Source organism: Coregonus clupeaformis, chromosome 25 (assembly GCF_020615455.1).
Source record: "Coregonus clupeaformis isolate EN_2021a chromosome 25, ASM2061545v1, whole genome shotgun sequence".
NCBI lineage: Eukaryota > Metazoa > Chordata > Actinopteri > Salmoniformes > Salmonidae > Coregonus > Coregonus clupeaformis.
In genome coordinates, this window is record NC_059216.1 from 5,998,441 (window position 1) to 6,017,491 (window position 19,051).

The 19,051-nt window shown below is 44.8% G+C and overlaps 1 protein-coding gene and 1 pseudogene across 3 annotated transcripts in view; one reads left to right on the forward strand and one right to left on the reverse strand.

Annotated features, from left to right (window-relative positions):
- The window catches only part of LOC121539340 (reticulon-1-A), a 50,094-nt gene extending 40,709 nt beyond the window's left edge, over nt 1-9,385 (forward strand). The window contains exons 1-7 of one of the 3 annotated variants that reach the window (XM_041847759.1): nt 1,552-1,919; nt 6,668-6,875; nt 7,012-7,150; nt 7,400-7,469; nt 8,243-8,289; nt 8,377-8,435; nt 8,607-9,385. In XM_041847759.1, coding sequence (XP_041703693.1) covers nt 1,859-1,919; nt 6,668-6,875; nt 7,012-7,150; nt 7,400-7,469; nt 8,243-8,289; nt 8,377-8,435; nt 8,607-8,649 — 627 coding nt within the window. In that variant the 5' untranslated portion in view covers nt 1,552-1,858 and the 3' untranslated portion in view covers nt 8,650-9,385. Of the gene's footprint in view, nt 1-1,551; nt 1,920-4,651; nt 4,736-6,667; nt 6,876-7,011; nt 7,151-7,399; nt 7,470-8,242; nt 8,290-8,376; nt 8,436-8,606 lie in introns of those variants that run through there. The other 2 variants (XM_041847760.1, XM_041847758.2) reach the window with 2 other exon arrangements.
- The window catches only part of LOC121539755, a 38,808-nt pseudogene continuing 28,633 nt past the window's right edge, over nt 8,877-19,051 (reverse strand).

The following is a 19,051-nucleotide window of genomic DNA, read 5'->3' on the forward strand; positions in this document are numbered from 1 at the left end:
CACACAAGCATCGACTTAAGCATAGGAGGATTCACTTTATGTGCGACTAGATGCAGTGACAGAAATATCACATTGGAGTGATTATTATTCTATGGTTCCTTAGCTGTCACAGGACAATATCCACCTGTGGTATGTAACTGCCGCTCTTTATTCCGATGGGGAGAATAAAGAGGAATGAAAACACTGACGATGTGCTTGAGGAAAAGCCGAAGCCCCCTCCTCTCCTGGTGTTTACAAACAGAAACACACAGAAGGTTCTCGAATTCCTAAAAGCAGGTCAAGCCATTTGATAAAGTTTATATTCCTCCACCACTAGGTGGTGGAGAGCACCATAGACTATAACAGAGGTCCGTATGTATGCTGGAGAGAGAAGACAAGCAGAGCAGACATCATGTACCACAGCCTGTGCAGCTCCACAGAAGTTGCCATGGCAACACCTTCCTAGGGGGCGCAGACAGCACAGGCTCATATAATTTTTAAGGTTGCAGCAAGCAGAGGGTGTGACGGGACGTCAACAGGGCTGTCTGTGCACAGACTGACTGTACCAATGTCACTGAAATAGAGGGAGTCAATGTTTATAACATTATAAATCATGAGGATATGGTTATTCTCTATCCAAGCCCACAGACACTGTTTAGACGTGATACTGTCCGTTGCACACAGCTCGTTACATGCCTCCATGCATCACTGTGAGTCCATAGCGCTTTGTCAGGCCATTTGCATTGATAATGCATCCTGGTGGAAAAACCTAAAGCACAAACTGAACCACAGCCTGAAGGCAGTAAACCTAAAAGAACATTGAGGGCTATACTGTAGGCTACGGTGTGATGGTTATAAATTATTGAAAAGACTAGCACGTAGACTGCTCAATAATTAGTGAGACGTATTGAAAATAGCTACAGTATTTGCGTGATATTGACTGCAAACTTAAACATTATTTTATGCAAAGCATACAAAGGGCAGAGTTGACTATTTGCCAGATTATTCATTGGCAACGCTAGGTCCATACCCCAGCAGTAGCCTATAGAATCCTCAGTCCTAACACAAAACAATGTTTATAATGATGAATGTACACACACATGCTGTGAGCCGTCTGTTGTGGGTCTGTGTTCTGTGTGTGTTTCTATATGTGTGTTAACGTGAAACGGTACGTTGGACCAGGGTGTGTCATTGTTATCACTCTCCTGGTCTGAGGGCTCTGCGGGGGAGCTGTTTTCATGGCGGAGTCATTAGGCTCAATGCTGTAAAAGATGACGTCAGATTCTTTACATTGTAATTTCAACCTGGCACCTTATCTGTAAATTATCTTATATACAATATGGATAATGATAAAACTAGCCTGGGGGGCGGGCTAGGATATATGCCTATTTCCGACTGAGCTTCATCAAAGGGTATGTTGGTTAACTCTTTCACTGCCAATCCCCCCCGCCCACCGCCCTAGTCTGCTTTGAGATTCAGGATCAGCACGGGAACTTTTATTGTGAAATAGTGCTTACCTCCCCTTTCAAGAAAAATACCCCCCCTCCCAAGGCACTAAATCATTGCATGGATGATTTGCTGCAGTAGCGACTGTGGTGTGGTATTTACAATTCGATCACCCCCCACACTCCCTCTCCTCCTTCCGTTCTCGCTAGCACTGCTCCACAGCATCAGTCTGTGTGCTCCGCGAGCCGACCAGTACCTTGACAACCTTGCCTCCCTCCCTCTCGTCTCCGCATCTCTCCCTCATCTCATCCTTCCAACCATTCATGCCATTGTGGGATGAGTGAGTGAGTCAGTGGCACAAGAAGAGGAAGAGCTAGAAGAAAACAGAGAAATCTAAAAGAAAGGGAAATCAGGGAGAGAACTGATCATCAGCATGCAGTCCACTGCAGACGTTACCAAGAAGGAGTGCTCCTGGAGCAGCTGGAAAGGCCAGGGTACTGATGTGTTTGCTGTGTTTGTGTGTATCTCTGTCTGTGTGTTAGAAGTGTGTATCTAGGCTGTGAGTGGTGAACTGATGTGTGAGGAGCATGTGTATTTATGCTGCTAGTGCAGATCTAGTTTGTGTGTGTGTTTATGACAGGGGGATGTTGCATGTATGGTTGGGGTGGTATCCATGGTGTGTGTTAGTCGGGGCCTGGGTGATCAGGCTGAGCTCTTTACCTTCACCAGGGGGGGTCACAGCAGACACGCCCTGATCATGCTCTCTCTCTGGCGTGTGAGACAAAGGGCAAAGGCGGGTGTGTGGGTGTGAGACGTCGCTGTTTATAATGATGAATGTACACACACACACATGCTGTGAGCTGTCTGTTGTGTGTCTGTGTTCTGTGTGTGTTTTATATGTGTGTTAACGTGAAACCAGGGTGTGTCATTGTTATCACTCTCCCAGTCTGAGGGCTCTGTGGGGGAGCTGTTTTCATGGCGGAGTCTGTGAGCTGTTTTTGTGTGCGAGGCTGCCAGAGCATCCGGATAGCACTGACAGACTGTCTCCATGGCAACCAGGGCACACCCATCCTGATTACATCAGTCTCATCCACCGGCTGCCAGGGTACCTTGCAGCTACTGGGAGAGAAAGGCACAGCCTCTGTCTGCCTCTTTCTGGTGTGCATTAGCATCACCTCTGGGTTAGGAGGAGGACGGGGAGGGAAAATGGTTTCCCTTCCTCCTCCCTGCCTTTCCAACTGGCTGTAATTTTCTATGGCAGCCATGTTTATTATACTGTATTGTGTGTAAGAGGGAGATGGAGTTGGTTGGTCTGCCTTTTCCTTACCTGTGAATGACAGTGGGTGATTTTAAGAATATATTTAGAATGGAAAATAGAATAGAATCTACCAAATGAAAATGTAAGACTATAGCCTACATTATCTTCTAAAAAAAAATACAGAGAAGATGCCACACATGGGCCTGGTGAAACTATATTTTAATTGAACAACAATAAGTAGGTCCTTTTATTCCGGCACTAGGAGTTGTGAGCAGAATAGCTTGTGTTCAATGAGCTTTCACTATGGCCTGGAATAAGGTTTTAGGCTGTGTTTATGAAAAGGCCTATGTCATCATCTGTCTGATGGGGTTTGTTTAAAACTGATTCACTCTACTTTATTTGCCTCTTAAAAATAAAAGGGTGAAATTGACCATTTGGGTGTTCTTTAGTTTGAATAAGCTGTTAAAGCAAAGTACTGTACATACAGGCTTGTCTACATGTTTACGCATGCTGGCTTGGAGTATGGTTTGAGGCGGTGTCGATAACTTTAGTTGTCTAAGCGGGTCAGGCTCAAACTGGTTCACTCTGCTTCTACCCAAAAATGTAGGCTAACCTGAAGAGTAAGAAAATTGCATCAGCTTGTTGAGTTCGAGTATCAGAACCAGAAATCATACAGTGTTTGGCTGCGTGTCACGGTACTTCCTGTACATTCTGGTTCCACTTCCTGTGTTCATGCTGGCTGGGAGGGACAGTAATAATCCACAGGGTCTCTACAGACCAGAGAGCTTGACAGCAAACCTCACCCATGAACCTAGGCCTACTACTATTACTTTACTGTATAGAGTACCATCCACATATTATCATAAAAGAAAAGCAAAACCAGCCCTTAACCCATTCATGTCCTTGTACTATATCAAAATGAGCCACTGAACAAATTATGTTTGGTGTTAATGCATGAAATGTGGTGTCAACATAGTACAAGTGTCTAGACAGGCCACATTTTACGTTTTAAGATTGTCATTATCTATCATACTTCCAGTGTCAATCAAAGTTGGGATTTTAAAATGACTTTAGCATTTGTATTTTGAAATACATTTCAGAATGAAATTGTTTAAAAGCAGATAATATTGTTATTTGACCTGTTCTATGCCCAAATATGCCAAATATATGATTCAACTCATTGTCGTATCAGCAACGTTTAGAAACCTGTTTACACCATGTCCATGACTGATGCCTGCATGTTTTACCGGCCCTTTGTCCTTTTGTGTTGAACAATAAAGGGAGTGGCTGGGTGTGTGTCGGTGTAGACATGGTACGTGTCCCTCATTCCCCAGATTCAGACAAAGCAAGTTAATCTGTTTCCCAGGAAGTGCTTTCGCTCCCGCCCTCCATCTCTCCCTTTCCTTGCTTCCCCCCTCCTCTCTCTGTGAGTGGAGGGGGAGAAAATGGAGCACCGTAGCTATGGTAACTGCATCAGGCAGGCGCTCACCAGATCCTCACAGAGCTGAAGCATTTTAATAGAGCAGTATATTTCAGGCAGCATCTTTCATCCTCAGTATACAGTGCTAATAACACCCTCACTGACCTTGCAGATCTGCTGCGACGCCCACTCACAAGACGCTATACTGCCAATGAAGTCACATGCTGCGGGCTATTGATAAGAGAATAAGTAAATGATCGGAAATAACTCCATCTTCTTGCCTGGTGGAGGGAGATACCCATCCACCATTTTGAATCGGATACAGTCTCTTTATTTTTGTCCTTGCTTGGTAGTCTTTGTCATTTGTCAGTGGGGCTGTGCTTTAAAACCAGGGTATGAAAGAGCTCACTGAGAGGGTGTGTGTGTGTGCTGGATCGCAGCTCGGCTCTCTGGCAACCACTCCCCTTAACGCCCACCCTCCAATCCTCCTGCCAAGACCAACGATGATTAGCCTGTGTGCTTGTGGCCCCTCCCCTCCCTGGGGGGGGGGGGGGTAGTCCCCCTTCAGTGCTCTCCTTTTGTCTGTGGATAAAGCAGCTGCCTCTTTCCCTGTTCAGCCATGGGAACCGCAGGTCAGTACACACACTTCTACCGCACTAGCTAAAGCTTTTCTCTCTTTGTGCAATCTGTAGATCAGATCACAAGGTACAGTTGCTGCTGTTTGTCAAGTCTCTCTGGCATTGCTGTCCTGCCTGTCTGTCTTACAGCTGCTTTGCTTGGTGCGTGTGTGAATGTGTATGTTTTTGTTATTCAGCATCTCCATTATAAGCAATACTGTAGATAAATGGCAAATCATAGAGAGTGGGTTAGTGACTAGTGATATTGGTACTGGGTTTAAAGGGAGTGGCACTCAGTCAGATATATAGAGATAATCCAGCCTGATTTATTAGAGTTATTGATTACAGGGACAGAGGTCAGCCAGTATTGGTTATTGATAAGGGCATCTCAGTCTTGATGACTTGGGCATATGATTATGGGGAAATGGCACAACCAGAACCTAGCATTGAACCTGTCACCCACAAACAGAGAGGCGGTAAAACTAGTGTCTTTCAGCACCCTGTTTTAGAACGCCTTTTTTTCATCCACAGATGCCTATGGTAGAAAATAAAGATGGCCGTCATTTCTGTGCTGCTCACAGCTCCACAGCTAAAATTAGTGCAGGCTGGCAAGCAGGCAGGCAGGAGGGCTTAGGGAGGAAGACACCCAGGGGAAACAGCAGCGTTTTACTCCTCTCTTGAACAGGAGCACAAACTCTCTGGAACTGACTTATTCTCCTCGTAAAAAAGAGGGCTTGCAGGTGTCACATCAACAGTTGAACATTGAAATACAGGATTTAAACTGAGCCATAGTCACTGGATGTGGAAGAGTCAGCTCACTACTGTTGATAAACCAGCCACTGTTCTCATGGAAACAAGCCTGTGTTAACAGCCAACATAGGAGAGGGCTGTATGGGTCACTGGAGTTGAGCTGGAATGGTACACTGACTCAGGCCTAATCCAGGGGTGATAAACCTGTGTAATCTTTTTTGGGGGTTGAAAATGTATGCCCTAAAAAACAGAGATAGCAGGACATGACACCAGTCTTTTAAGACGTCATTCAATTGAATGTATAAAATAGTATAGATTGAAAGAAAGCTTATTTAGGTTACCAACTAGGCTATATCCCCTTTGGGTGTTTACTAGTGTGCCTTATGATGTAGCCTAGTTTGTTCATTCTTATGGTCCCAAATGGGCCTCTCACCTGTTACTGTGATCTAGTTCCTCTGGCCGTAGAGCTGTAGAATGACCAGGTCACTTTGAGCTGTTATCTCTGGACACTATCTGGATCTATTTCTGCCACTGGCTCCACAGGTCAATGATTAACCCAGCTCTGTGAATGGCTAGTACAGTTGTGCTACTGGGGAACCAGGTTGTGTTAGGGTACTGCAGGGTCGCCTGTGTGTGTGACCAGGCCAGGTGCTGACCACTACTACTGATAATCACACATATCACTGGCAGATAAAGTGCTACCACCGGTGTGCGGCAACATGAATTGTGTGACGCTTGTTCAACAAGTAAGAGTCAGCTCGCTGTTATCGTTTGCAAAGGTCACTCTATATATAGGGGAAAAGAAGCCGGACAGAAGCGTTTTCACTTTGACGCATTCACACCTACGTTTATGAATCCACAGCTCAATCAAACGCAATAAAAATATAGGTTAGAGCAAAATCCCACACGTCAGGGGTCTCTGAGGACTTCTGGTTGCTATGGGCTTCCAGTTATTTGACCTAAATGCCTGGGACACACGGGATTACCGCACTGTAAGTGATATCACAACGTAGACAGGAACACTGTAAATTGAGCACTGTGAGGTCATTCTATCACTGTAATGCTGAGGTGACCGATGGTTGGATCATACTGTGTCATGCTGGGGTGACCTTACGGTTAGGTCATCATACTGTCACTGTGTAATACTGGGCCTAACCCTGGATCCTAACCCTGCACTCCTGTCTGTCCTTCCCCCAGCCATTGACCTGCTCTACTGGAGGAATGTGAAGCAGTCTGGAGCTGTGTTCGGCAGCGTGCTCCTGCTGCTCTTCTCTCTGACCCAGTTCAGTGTGGTCAGTGTGGGAGCCTACTTAGCCCTGGCTGCCCTCTCTGCCAGCATCAGCTTCAGGATCTACAAGTCTGTGCTTCAGGCTGTGCAGAAGACCGATGAAGGACACCCATTCAAGTGAGTGAGAGATGATAGAAGATCATAGAGAGGTTTACTCAGCACAAAAAAAGTCTGCCATTTTACATTCACTCACAGTTTTGCAATGTCACTTTAGCCTGGACACCTAACAGTCTTTTGTACTTTTTCCCGACAGAACCTATCTGGAAGTGGAGATCTCTCTGTCCCAGGATCAGATTGGTAATTATGCTGACAAGGCTCTGCTCTACGCCAACACCTGTATGAAGGAGCTCCGTAGGCTGTTCCTGGTCCAGGACCTCATCGACTCACTGAAGGTCAGCCTCTCTCTCATCTCTGGGCTTTTACAAGAATTACATGGACACTAACACCTTACCAACACTCTACTTTTTAATGTCTGTAATCTCACTACTATTTCTACTGTCAAACATCATCAATGGACACGTTAAACCTAAAACATCTAATTATTTTATACCTTCTGTCAAACATCCGATACACATACCATAAATTGTTGGGGTGGGTTTGTTTGGTGAAGCAGTGCCAAGAGTTTTTACCCTGTGTTGCAGTTTGCTGTGCTGATGTGGCTGCTGACCTATGTGGGCGCTCTCTTCAATGGCCTGACTCTGCTTATTCTGGGTGAGGATCCTCCTATGACTAGCTACTGTGCTGTTCTACTCAGCTCTGCACCCCTTTACTGCCTATTGCACACCATGTTCATCCTGACATACAGCTCATATATGATCTCTTCTGTCTAACATCATTTTATAACAAAACGTAATATAATGCATCATATTGAAACCTCTCCATCTACAAGATCACAGAGCCAGTCTGTATGAGTTCTTACTATAACCAGGGGAGTGGGTTGTAATAAGCACGCATCACAGTACCCCATTGACAGTCAATGATTAACCCAACACAGAGACCCTGCTTCACCCAACACAAAGAGAACACACGCTGTGGAGCAAAGCAACATGACCTCCCGACAAGATCAACTAACAGCCTGATGTTTGCCTCATCACAACATATGGTTCTTCATGGAACCAGAAAGAGTTTTACTGCAATCTGTATCAATTAAGTTCTGTATAATAGTGGATAATTCCCTTCTGCCCTTTTGAGCAAAAACAATTGATTTCAATCCTAGATTAAAGTTTAGTTGGCTTCACATCCCAAAAAGATCCATGTGATGAAATTCCAACATTACATTTATGAATGGCTTTGTTCAAAGGATTCATTCACAACTGAAGACAAAACGTATCTCATATGTGTTATTTTTCTATTTACCTAGTGTAGATAAGTCTCTGAGCTGGGGTGGGGCTCTGTGGACACAATTTGTGCATATTTGGGTATATTCCCAGGGGGACTCGAGGTCAAACTGCTTTAACATGTGCGCTCTCCCTCTTCCCCTACAGCCGTGGTGTCCATGTTTAGCATGCCCATTGTGTATGAGAAACACCAGGTAAGAATTTACCTTCACTCTCTAGAACACATTTTTAACTCAATTTTTGTTAATTTTTAATTTAATCTAAATTGTTTTCTGTCTCAGGCACAGATTGACCAATATGTTGGACTAATACGGACCCAAGTGAACTCCGTAGTGGGGAAGTAAGTAGTTATGACCTTTTGTACTCCAGAATGAACACTGTAGTTTCTGAAACATCCACCTAAGAAATAGATTGTAATGATCATCTTGATACAAACTAGAAAAGGTTAATGACTACACTGTGACATAAATCAGTACTGTATCCGAGTTGACCTCATGTTTTGTCACGACAGGATCCAGGCGAAGATCCCCGGGGCCAAGCGAAAGGAAGAGTAGACCTGAGTCTAGCTAACAGCCTCGTCATTATCTGTGGGGTAGTACTATGTCATCTAGGTGTTCTCTAAAACCAACCACTGGAGAAACCCTGACCCCAAAACTGTCTAGAACGGTTAACACACTAACACACAGTAAATCACTCATGTTCAAGATCTTATGTCTAGGTAGACAAGTACACAATTCTGAACAACAAAAAAAGAACCAGCCTTTTTTTTATTTTGTGTTACTTGTTAAGTGCATGAAGTCAAGCCTTGAGTAAATATTTGATATCTTTTGTGCAGTTTTTTCATGCTACGTTTTTTTGCTGTGCTTACAACAAGCTAAGATTTGGCACAAAAAAAGAGATATGCCTACAGAAATGCTCTGCTGCCAATGTTAAATACTGCTTCATGTTTGAGTTAGCTGGTGGGCCTTCTCTCAGTATATGACAATATATATAAATACAATGATTTCCTTTGTGTTTTCAAGCACAAAATAATTAGACAATATGCGTTTTAGATGTGGTAATTGTAGGGTTTTTGCTTTTGTATAACTATAAGGAACTATACACAAGCTGGTGTTTTAAGTACCGTTGTTTGACTACTATGAAGACGAGGAATATCTGATGATATTTAACTTGTTTGAATTAACTGTCCAACTATACTCAATGTAGTTCTTAGACCCTGGACTAACTATTTGCACTTACAGTATGTATTTCATTACAGAATAAGAAAAATAAATGTTCCTTGATGTATTATGTTATAGTTTTTCAGACGCTTTACTGAAAATGGGGTCTAAGACAACTTTCTTTTGACTAGGGCAGTCTAGTCGTGTTAGAAATAAGAGGACATATGAGGTGTTAATGTTTCGTAGGGGTACACGGTGCATACAACACTGGGAAAATCTCTAAAGGGATTTGAAATGACATTCTATAAATACACGTCGATTCCTTCTGGCACAGAAGCTCCTTTCCTCTTGCGTGCCTGCATGCGCATGTCAGTATGCTGAGGTGACAAATTTAACTTGGCTGTTAGGTCCCTCTGATGGCCTATTCCTGAGTTTGAATGGAGACCGACAGTGACTGACAAGTCTCATCTGTTGTAAGCACTCGTGTATTTTTGTAAGTACAGTATCGAACTGAAACTAGCACCATACCTTCAGACTTTAAGTCAGATTAATTTATACAAAAACAAGGAATGCCATTTATTGTTTAAATATCACTAATTATCAAAATGGGAAAGGATAGGTGTTTGGAAAGTATAATTACACCAGCACAGCAATAGAAAAGCTGAACAACATAAAAACACAGGACATAGGAGAAGCAATTATCAAGTGTCCCTCCTGAGGGTTTCCATAAGCAAGAATCTTGTAAAAAGATAAATAAGAGTAGTGGAGGTGAAAACAGGACAGCATGCTGTGCTTCTGGTTGCTGCTTTAGAATGGGCTCATATGTTGAGCAGTGTTGAGTAGCTGGAACAGGACCTCTTTGCTCTTTACACCTTCCTTCTGGAAAATCTCCATCTTCTGACTGGGATCCACCTGCACACAAAATGGTCACACCATACACGCTCAATATAATTGTTTTAACACTAGAAATTATGATTAATATGGACCTTACGCTCTATAAAAGCTCAGGACAGAATTGATTGAAGTGGGGGAAACTAACATTACACCATGAATTCAAGCAATACCTGGTTCCATTGCTTTGGTTCCTCATGGTACACAGGAACAAGGTCTTCTCGAGGGGGTGACTTTGTAAACAGACTGATGAGGCGTTCACGGCAGTCCTCCTGCAGGCTTTTGATCCTGTCAGGCCCCAGATGCAGAGGACCGTTGGGCCCCTCACACACCAGACGGTTGATGGCACCACACAACGCATTGATCCAACACAAAACACACTGATTATATGTGGAAAGTTGAAGCTCATGTTTTATAACACAATACATATGGATATGAAGGGTCTATGAGGAACTACATGGGTGTTAGCTACCTCTGTCCTCTACATCGAATTTGACAAAGGCGAGCTCCATGTCATGTTCAGGCAAGACAGCCGGCTGAGACTGGACGTTCCACCCCAGACCACAGAGGGCGCCAGTGTAGCTGGTCCTCTCCTCGTTGGTGCTGCGGACAACAGGCAAAGTTACATTAACAGACCTTTATGACTAAATGCATGATTTGACGTGAATATGACAAATGATTTATGTTATCATTTAATAAAACACGCCAATCAATTTACATTCCCTATAAGACCTCACATTCCGTAAAAGACATTCCCTATAAAAAAGGTACGGTAGGTAATTTGACTAAATGTGATGAGTATACCATCTCCAAGCAGACTGACCGTAGCTCTATGGCAGGGGTGAAGAGCATGGTGATGAGTGCAGGCAGGCCGTGGATGTGAGGCATCAGTGTGGTCTCCTTCAGTAGAATCCGTGCACCTAGATCACCACACACATATATGCATCTTACTGTTATGACAAAGACAAATATACATATCTGGTAGGGTCTAACCTATTTTTTATTTTATTTTATTTCACCTTTATTTAACCAGGTAAGCCAGTTGAGAACAAGTTCTCATTTACAACTGCGACCTGGCCAAGATAAAGCAAAGCAGTGCGATTAAAAACAACAACACAGAGTTACATATGGGGTAAAAAAATAACATAAAGTCAAAAATACAACAGAAAATATATATACAGTGTGTGCAAATGTAGCAAGTTATGGAGGCATGGCAATAAATAGGCTATAGGGCAAAATAAGTACAATTAGTATTAACACTGGAATGATAGATGCAAGAGATGATGTGCAAATAGAGATACTGGGGTGCAAATGAGCAAAATAAATAACAATATGGGGATGAGGTAGTTGGGTGGGCTAATTTCAGATGGGCTGTGTACAGGTGCAGTAATAATAATAATAATAAATAATAATAATAATAATATAATAATATGCCATTTAGCAGACGCTTTTATCCAAAGCGACTTACAGTCATGCGTGCATACATTTTTGTGTATGGGTGGTCCCGGGGATCGAACACACTACCTTGGCGTTACAAGCGCCGTGCTCTACCAGCTGAGCTACAGAGGACCGCAGTGATCGGTAAGGTGCTCTGACAACTGATGCTTAAAGTTAGTGAGGGAGATAAGTGTCTCCAGCTTCAGAGATTTTTGCAATTTGTTCCAGTCATTGGCAGCAGAGAACTGGAAGGAATGGCGGCCAAAGGAGGTGTTGGCTTTGGGGCTGACCAGTGAGATATACCTGCTGGAGCGCATACTACGGGTGGGTGTTGTTATGGTGACCAATGAGCTAAGATAAGGCGGGGATTTGCCTAGCAGTGATTTATAGATGACCTGGAGCCAGTGGGTTTGGTGACAAATATGTAGTGAGGACCAGCCAACAAGAGCGTACAGGTCACAGTGGTGGGTAGTATATGGGGCTTTGGAGACAAAACGGATGGCACTGTGATAGACTACATCCAATTTGCTGAGTAGAGTGTTGGAGGCTATTTTGTAAATGACATCGCCAAAGTCAAGGATCGGTAGGATAGTCAGTTTTACGAGGGCATGTTTGGCAGCATGAGTGAAGGAGGCTTTGTTGCGAAATAGGAAACCAATTCTAGATTTAACTTTGGATTGGAGATTCTTAATGTGAGTCTGGAAGGAGAGTTTACAGTCTAACCAGACACCTAGGTATTTGTAGTTGTCCACATACTCTAGGTCAGACCTCTCGAGAGTAGTGATTCTAGTCGGGTGGGCGGGTGCCAGCAGCGTTCGATTGAAGAGCATGCATTTAGTTTTACTAGTGTTTAAGAGCAGTTGGAGGCTACTGAAGGAGTGTTGTCTGGCATTGAAGCTCGTTTGGAGGTTTGTTAACACAGTGTCCAATGAAGGGCCAGATGTATACAAAATGGTGTCGTCTGCGTAGAGGTAGATCTGAGAGTCACCAGCAGCAAGAGCGACATCATTTATATACACGGAGAAAAGAGTCGGCCCAAGAATTGAACCCTGTGGCACCCCCATAGAGACTGCCATAGGACCAGACAACAGGCCCTCCGATTTGACACATTGAACTCTATCTGAAAAGTAGTTGGTGAACAAGGCGAGGCAGTTATTTGAGAAACCAAGGCTATTTAGTCTGCCAATAAGAATGCGGTGGTTGACAGAGTCGAAAGCCTTGGCCAGGTCGATGAAGACGGCTGCACAGTACTGTCTATTATCGATCGCGGTTATAATATCGTTTAGGACCTTGAGTGTGGCTGAAGTGCACCCATGACCAGCTCGGAAACCGGATTGCATAGCGGAGAAGGTACGGTGGGATTCGAAATGGTCGGTGATCTGTTTGTTAACTTGGCTTTCAAAAACTTTAGAAAGGCAGGGCAGGATGGATATAGGTCTGTAACAGTTTGGATCTAGAGTGTCACCCCCTTTGAAGAGGGGGATGACCGCGGCAGCTTTCCAATTTCTGGGGATCTCAGACGTTACGAAAGAGAGGTTGAACAGGCTAGTAATAGGGGTTGCGACAATTTCGGTGGCTAGTTTTAGAAAGAAAGGGTCCAGATTGTCTAGCCCAGATGATTTGTAGGGGTAGTGGTAGCCAGGTGGAAAGCATGGCCAGCCGTAGCAAAATGCTTGTTGAAATTCTCGATTATTGTACATTTATCGGTGGTGATAGTGTTTCCTATCCTCAGTGCAGTGTGCAGCTGGGAGGAAGTGCTCTTATTCTCCATGGACTTTACAGTGTCCCAAAACTTTTTGGAGTTAGTGCTACAGGATGCAAATTTCTGTTTGAAAAAGTTAGCCTTTGCTTTCCTAACTGCTTGTGTATATTGGTTCCTAACTTCCCTGAAAAGTAGCATATCGCGGGGGCTATTTGATGCTAATGCAGTACGCCACAGGATGTTTTTGTGCTGGTCAAGGGCAGTCAAGTCCGAGGAGAACCAGGGGCTCTATCTGTTCTTAGTTCTGTATGTTTTGAATGGAGCATGCTTATTTAAGATTGAGAGGAAAGCACTTTTAAAGAACAACCAGGCATTCTCTACTGACGGAATGAGATCTATATCCATCCAGGATACCTGGGCCAGGTCAATTAGGAAGGCCTGCTCGCTGAAGTGTTTTAGGGAGCGTTTGACAGTGATGAGGGGTGGTCGTTTGACCGCGGACCCGTTACGGACGCAGGCAATAAGGCAGTGATCGCTGAGATCCTGGTTGAAGACAGCGGAGGTGTATTTAGAGGGTAAGTTAGTCAGGATGATATCTATGAGGGTACCCATGTTTACGGATTTAGGGTTGTACCTGGTAGGTTCGTTGACAATTTGTGTGAGATTGAGGGCATCTAGTTTGGATTGTAGGATGGCCGGGGTGTTAAGCATATCCCAATTTAGGTCACCAAGCAGTACGAACTCTGTAGATAAATGGGGGGCAATCAGTTCACATATGGTGTCCAGGGCACAGCTAGGGGCTGAGGGGGGTCTGTAGCAAGCGGCAACAGTGAGAGACTTATTTCTGGAAAGGTGGATTTTTAGAAGTAGAAGCTCAAACTGTTTGGGCACAGACCTGGATAGTATGATAGAGCTCTGCAGGCTATCTCTACAGTAGATTGCAACTCCACCCCCTTTGGCAGTTCTATCTAGACGGAAAATGTTATAGTTGGGGATGGAAATTTCAGAATTTTTGGTGGCCTTCCTAAGCCAGGATTCAGACACTGCTAGAACATCAGGGTTGGCGGAGTGTGCTAACGCAGTGAATAACTCAAACTTAGGAAGGAGGCTTCTGATATTTACGTGCAGAAAACCAAGGCTTTTACGGTTACAGAAGTCAACAAATGATAGCTCCTGGGGAGTAGGAGTGATACTGGGGGCTGCAGGGCCTGGGTTAACCTCTACATCACCAGAGGAACAGAGGAGGACTAGAATAAGGATACGACTAAAGGCTTTAAGAACTGGTCTTCTAGTGCGTTGGGTACAGAGAATAAAGGGGGCAGATTTCCGGGCGTTGTAGAAAAGATTCAGGGCATTATGTACAGAAAAGGATATGGAAGGATATGAGTACAATTGAGGTAAACCTAAGCGTTGGGTAACAATGAAAGAGATAGCATCACTGGAGGCACCGATTGAGCCGGTCTCGGCGTGTATGGGGGGTGGAACAAAGGAACTATTTGAGGCAGTTTGAGAGGGACTTGGGGTTCTACAGTGAAATTGTATAATAAGAACTAACCCAAACAGCAATAGGCAAGGCATATTGACATGGGAGAGAGGCATAAAGCAATCACAGGTGTTATTAGAGAGAGCTAAGACAACAACTGGTAATGGCGATAAAGTTTGGGCTGAGGCTAAACAGAATAAACAGGACAGGGTACCGTGTAAAGGAACAGTCCAGCAGGCATCAGCTGTGCAGCTGAGTGATCATAAGGTCCAGTGAACAGCAATATGTGAGTCCGAGAGCGGTTCAAATTGGTGCTACAGCACAGGCTAGCAGGAAGCACAGTTGTAGTTTGCGTGTGCTAGCGGGCCGGGGCTAGCAGATGGATCTTCGTGGTCGACGTCGTAACGGGAAGCCTGTTGAAACCACATCAGACGATTTCGTCGGCAAACCAGTCGTGTTGGATCGGCGGGGCTCAGTGTCAACATTAGGAGCTCCCGTCCGGTTGAAAGAGGTAGATAGCCGGGAGATGGGCCTGGCTCGAGGCTAGCTCAAGGCTAACTGGTGCTGCTAAGGGGCAATGGTAATTAGCCAACAACAGGTTGCAGCTAGGTGGTTGCGATGATCCGGCGCTAGGGTCCAGTGATTCCGGCAGAAAGTCCGATATGCTCTGGGTCGATAGCACGCTGTGCAGACTGGCCGACGAATTGTCCAGGCTAGAGCTAGAGCTAGCTGATGGGTAGTGCCACGGACAATGGTGAAGACGCTAACGGTGGCTAATAGCAAGTAGCCATTCAGTTGCAGCTAGACTAGTTTCAGCTTAAGGTTCTTGATAAAAGTTATAAAGAAATAATAGAATCCTTTCCACGTTGGGTGAGGCGGGTTGCAGGAAAGTATATTTAGTTAAAGAATTAAAAGTAAAATTGAGAAATATATACAAAATAGACAAAAAACAAGAAACTGGCTATTTACACTAGGACACAGAAGAAAAAAAAACAGCGAGCCAGTGGGTGGTTTGAGCAAAAAACTATTTTTTGTTTTTCAATTTTTTGCAATCTAATCGCAATCGACATTGAAATGCCTAAACCCAAATCGAAACAGTGTAGAAATTATAATGAGCCTATACAAAACATTAACACCTGCTCTTTCCATGACTGACTGACCAGGCGAATCCAAGTGACAGTTATGATCCCTTTAGGCCTGACCCCAATTTGTTGACTGGTCGACTGTTTTAGTCGACTGACCGAGATTGTTTTAGTCGAGCAGTAACACACACACACACACACACACACACAGTGCATTCGGAAAGTATTCAGGCCCCTTGACTTTTTCCACTTTGTTACATTACAGCCTTATTCTAAAACGGATTCAATTGTTTTTTTCCATCAATCTACACAGAATACCCCATAATGACAAAGCAAAAACAAGGTCTTTAGAAATGTCTGCAAATTGATTAAAAATAACAAACGGAAATATAATTTATATAAGTATTCAGACCCTTTACTGAGTACTTTGTTGAAGCACCTTTAGCAGCGATTACAGCCTCGAGTCTTCTTGGGTATGACGCTACAAGCTTGGCACACCAGTATTTGGGGAGTTTCTCCCATTCTTCTCTGCAGATCCTCTCAAGCTCGGTCAGGTTGGATGGGGAGCGTCGCTGCATAACTATTTTCAGGTCTCTCCAGAGATGTTAGATCGGGTTCAAGTCCGGGCTCTGGCTGGGCCACTCAAGGACATTCATAAACTTGTCCCGAAGCCACTCCTGCGTTGTCTTGGCTGTGTGCTTAGGGTCGATGTCCTGTTGGAAGGTGAACCTTCGTCCCAGTCTGAGCTCCTGAGCAGGTTTTCATCAAGGATCTCGCTGTACTTTGCTCCGTTCATCTTTCCCTCGATCCTGACTAGTCTCCCAGTCCCTGCCGCTGAAAAACATTACATTTACATTTACGTCATTTAGCAGACGCTCTAATCCAGAGCGACTTACAAATTGGTGCATTCACCTTATAGCCAGTGGGATAACCACTTTACAAATTTTTTTTTTTGGGGGTGGGGTAAGGGGGGGGGGTTAGAAGGATTACTTTATCCAATCCCAGGTGTTCCTTAAAGAGGTGGGGTTTCAGATGTATCCGGAAGGTGGTGAGTGACTCCGCTGTCCTGGCGTCGTGAGGGAGCTTGTTCCACCATTGGGGTGCCAGAGCAGCGAACAGTTTTGACTGGGCTGAGCGGGAACTGTGCTTCAGCAGAGGTAGGGGAGCCAGCAGGCCATAGGTGGATGAACGCAATGCCCTCGTTTGGGTGTAGGGACTGATCAGAGCCTGAAGGTACGGAGGTGCCGTTCCCCTCACAGCTCCGTAGGCAAGCACCATGGTCTTGTAGCAGATGCGAGCTTCAACTGGAAGCCAGTGTAGTGTGCGGAGGAGCGGGGTGACGTGAAAGAACTTGGGAAGGTTGAACACCAGACGGGCTGCGGCATTCTGGATGAGTTGTAGGGGTTTAATGGCACAGGCAGGGAGCCCAGCCAACAGCGAGTTGCAGTAATCCAGATGGGAGATGACAAGTGCCTGGATTAGGACCTGTGCCGCTTCCTGTGTAAGGCAGGGTCGTACTCTCCGAATGTTGTAGAGCATGAACCTACAGGATCGGGTCACCGCCTTGATGTTAGCGGAGAACAACAGGGTGTTGTCCAGGGTCACGCCAAGGCTCTTCGCACTCTGGGAGGAGGACACAACGGAGTTGTCAACCGTGATGGCGAGATCATGGAACGGGCAGTCCTTCCCCGGGAGGAAGAGCAGCTCCGTCTTGCCAAGGTTCAGCTTGAGGTGGTGATCCGTCATCCATACTGATATGTCTGCCAGACATGCAGAGATGCGATTCGCCACCTGGTTATCAGAAGGGGTAAAGGAGAAGATTAGTTGTGTGTCATCTGCGTAGCAATGATAGGAGAGGCCATGTGAGAATATGACAGAGCCAAGTGACTTGGTGTATAGCGAGAATAGGAGAGGGCCTAGAACTGAGCCCTGGGGGACACCAGTGGTGAGAGCACGTGGTGCGGAGACAGCTTCTCGCCACGCCACTTGGTAGGAGCGACCGGTCAGGTAGGACGCAATCCAAGAGTGAGCCGCGCCGGAGATGCCCAGCTCGGAGAGGGTGGAGAGGAGGATCTGATGGTTCACAGTATCAATGGCAGCAGACAGGTCTAGAAGGACAAGAGCAGAGGAGAGAGAGTTAGCTTTAGCAGTGCGGAGAGCCTCCGTGACACAGAGAAGAGCAGTCTCAGTTGAATGACCAGTCTTGAAACCTGACTGGTTTGGATCAAGAAGGTAATTCTGAGAGAGAGAGCAAGAGAGTTGGCTAAAGACGGCACGCTCAATAGTTTTGGAGAGAAAAGAAAGAACCACCATGCTTCACCGTAGGAATGGTGCCAGGATTCCTCCAGACGTGACGCTCAGTTTCTCCAGACGATTGCTCAGTTTGGCGGGGTGGCCAGCTCTAGGAAGAGTCTTGATGGTTCCAAACTTCTTCTATTTAAGAATGATGGAGGCCACTGTGTTCTTGGGGACCTTCAATGCTGCAGAAATGTTTTTGTACCCTTCCCCCGATCTGTTCCGACACAATCCTGTCTCGGAGCTCTACGGACAATTCCTTCGACCTCATGGCTTGGTTTTTTCTCTGACACGCACTGTCAACTGTGGGACCTTTTATATAGACAGGTGTGTGCTGTTCCAAATCATGTCCAATCAATTGAATTTACCACAGGTTGTAGAAACATCTCAAGGATGATCAAAGGAAACAGGATGCACCTGAGCTAAATGTCCAGTCTCATAGCAAAGGGTCTGAAAACTTATGTAAATAAGGTATCTTTTTTATTTTTTATACATTTGCTAAAATTTATAAAAACCTGTTTTCACTTTGTTATTATGGGGTATAGTGTGTAGATTGATGAGGATTTTTTTTTTGAATAAGGCTGTAATGTTACAAAATGTGGAAAACGTCAAGGGGTCTGATAGTATTTCTGATTGGCTTAACGCACCACCACTAATGAGCTGTGGCGCTTCTCAAAGTAATGTTTTCTTCACCTAAAACAGCAAGCAAACAAAGTCTGTTTTTACATCCATTGATAATTAATAATTCCTCAATGTATTTGAAAAATCTTTCCAGCTCTCTCCCTTTCGATAACCACTCAGCGTGAAACTGAAAAATGTCATGCTCTGATCCAGTGGAAACATAAAATAGGCTTCTTATCGGTGCTTGACTAGGACTGAAATAGGTTCCGGTACTCATTTTGGGTG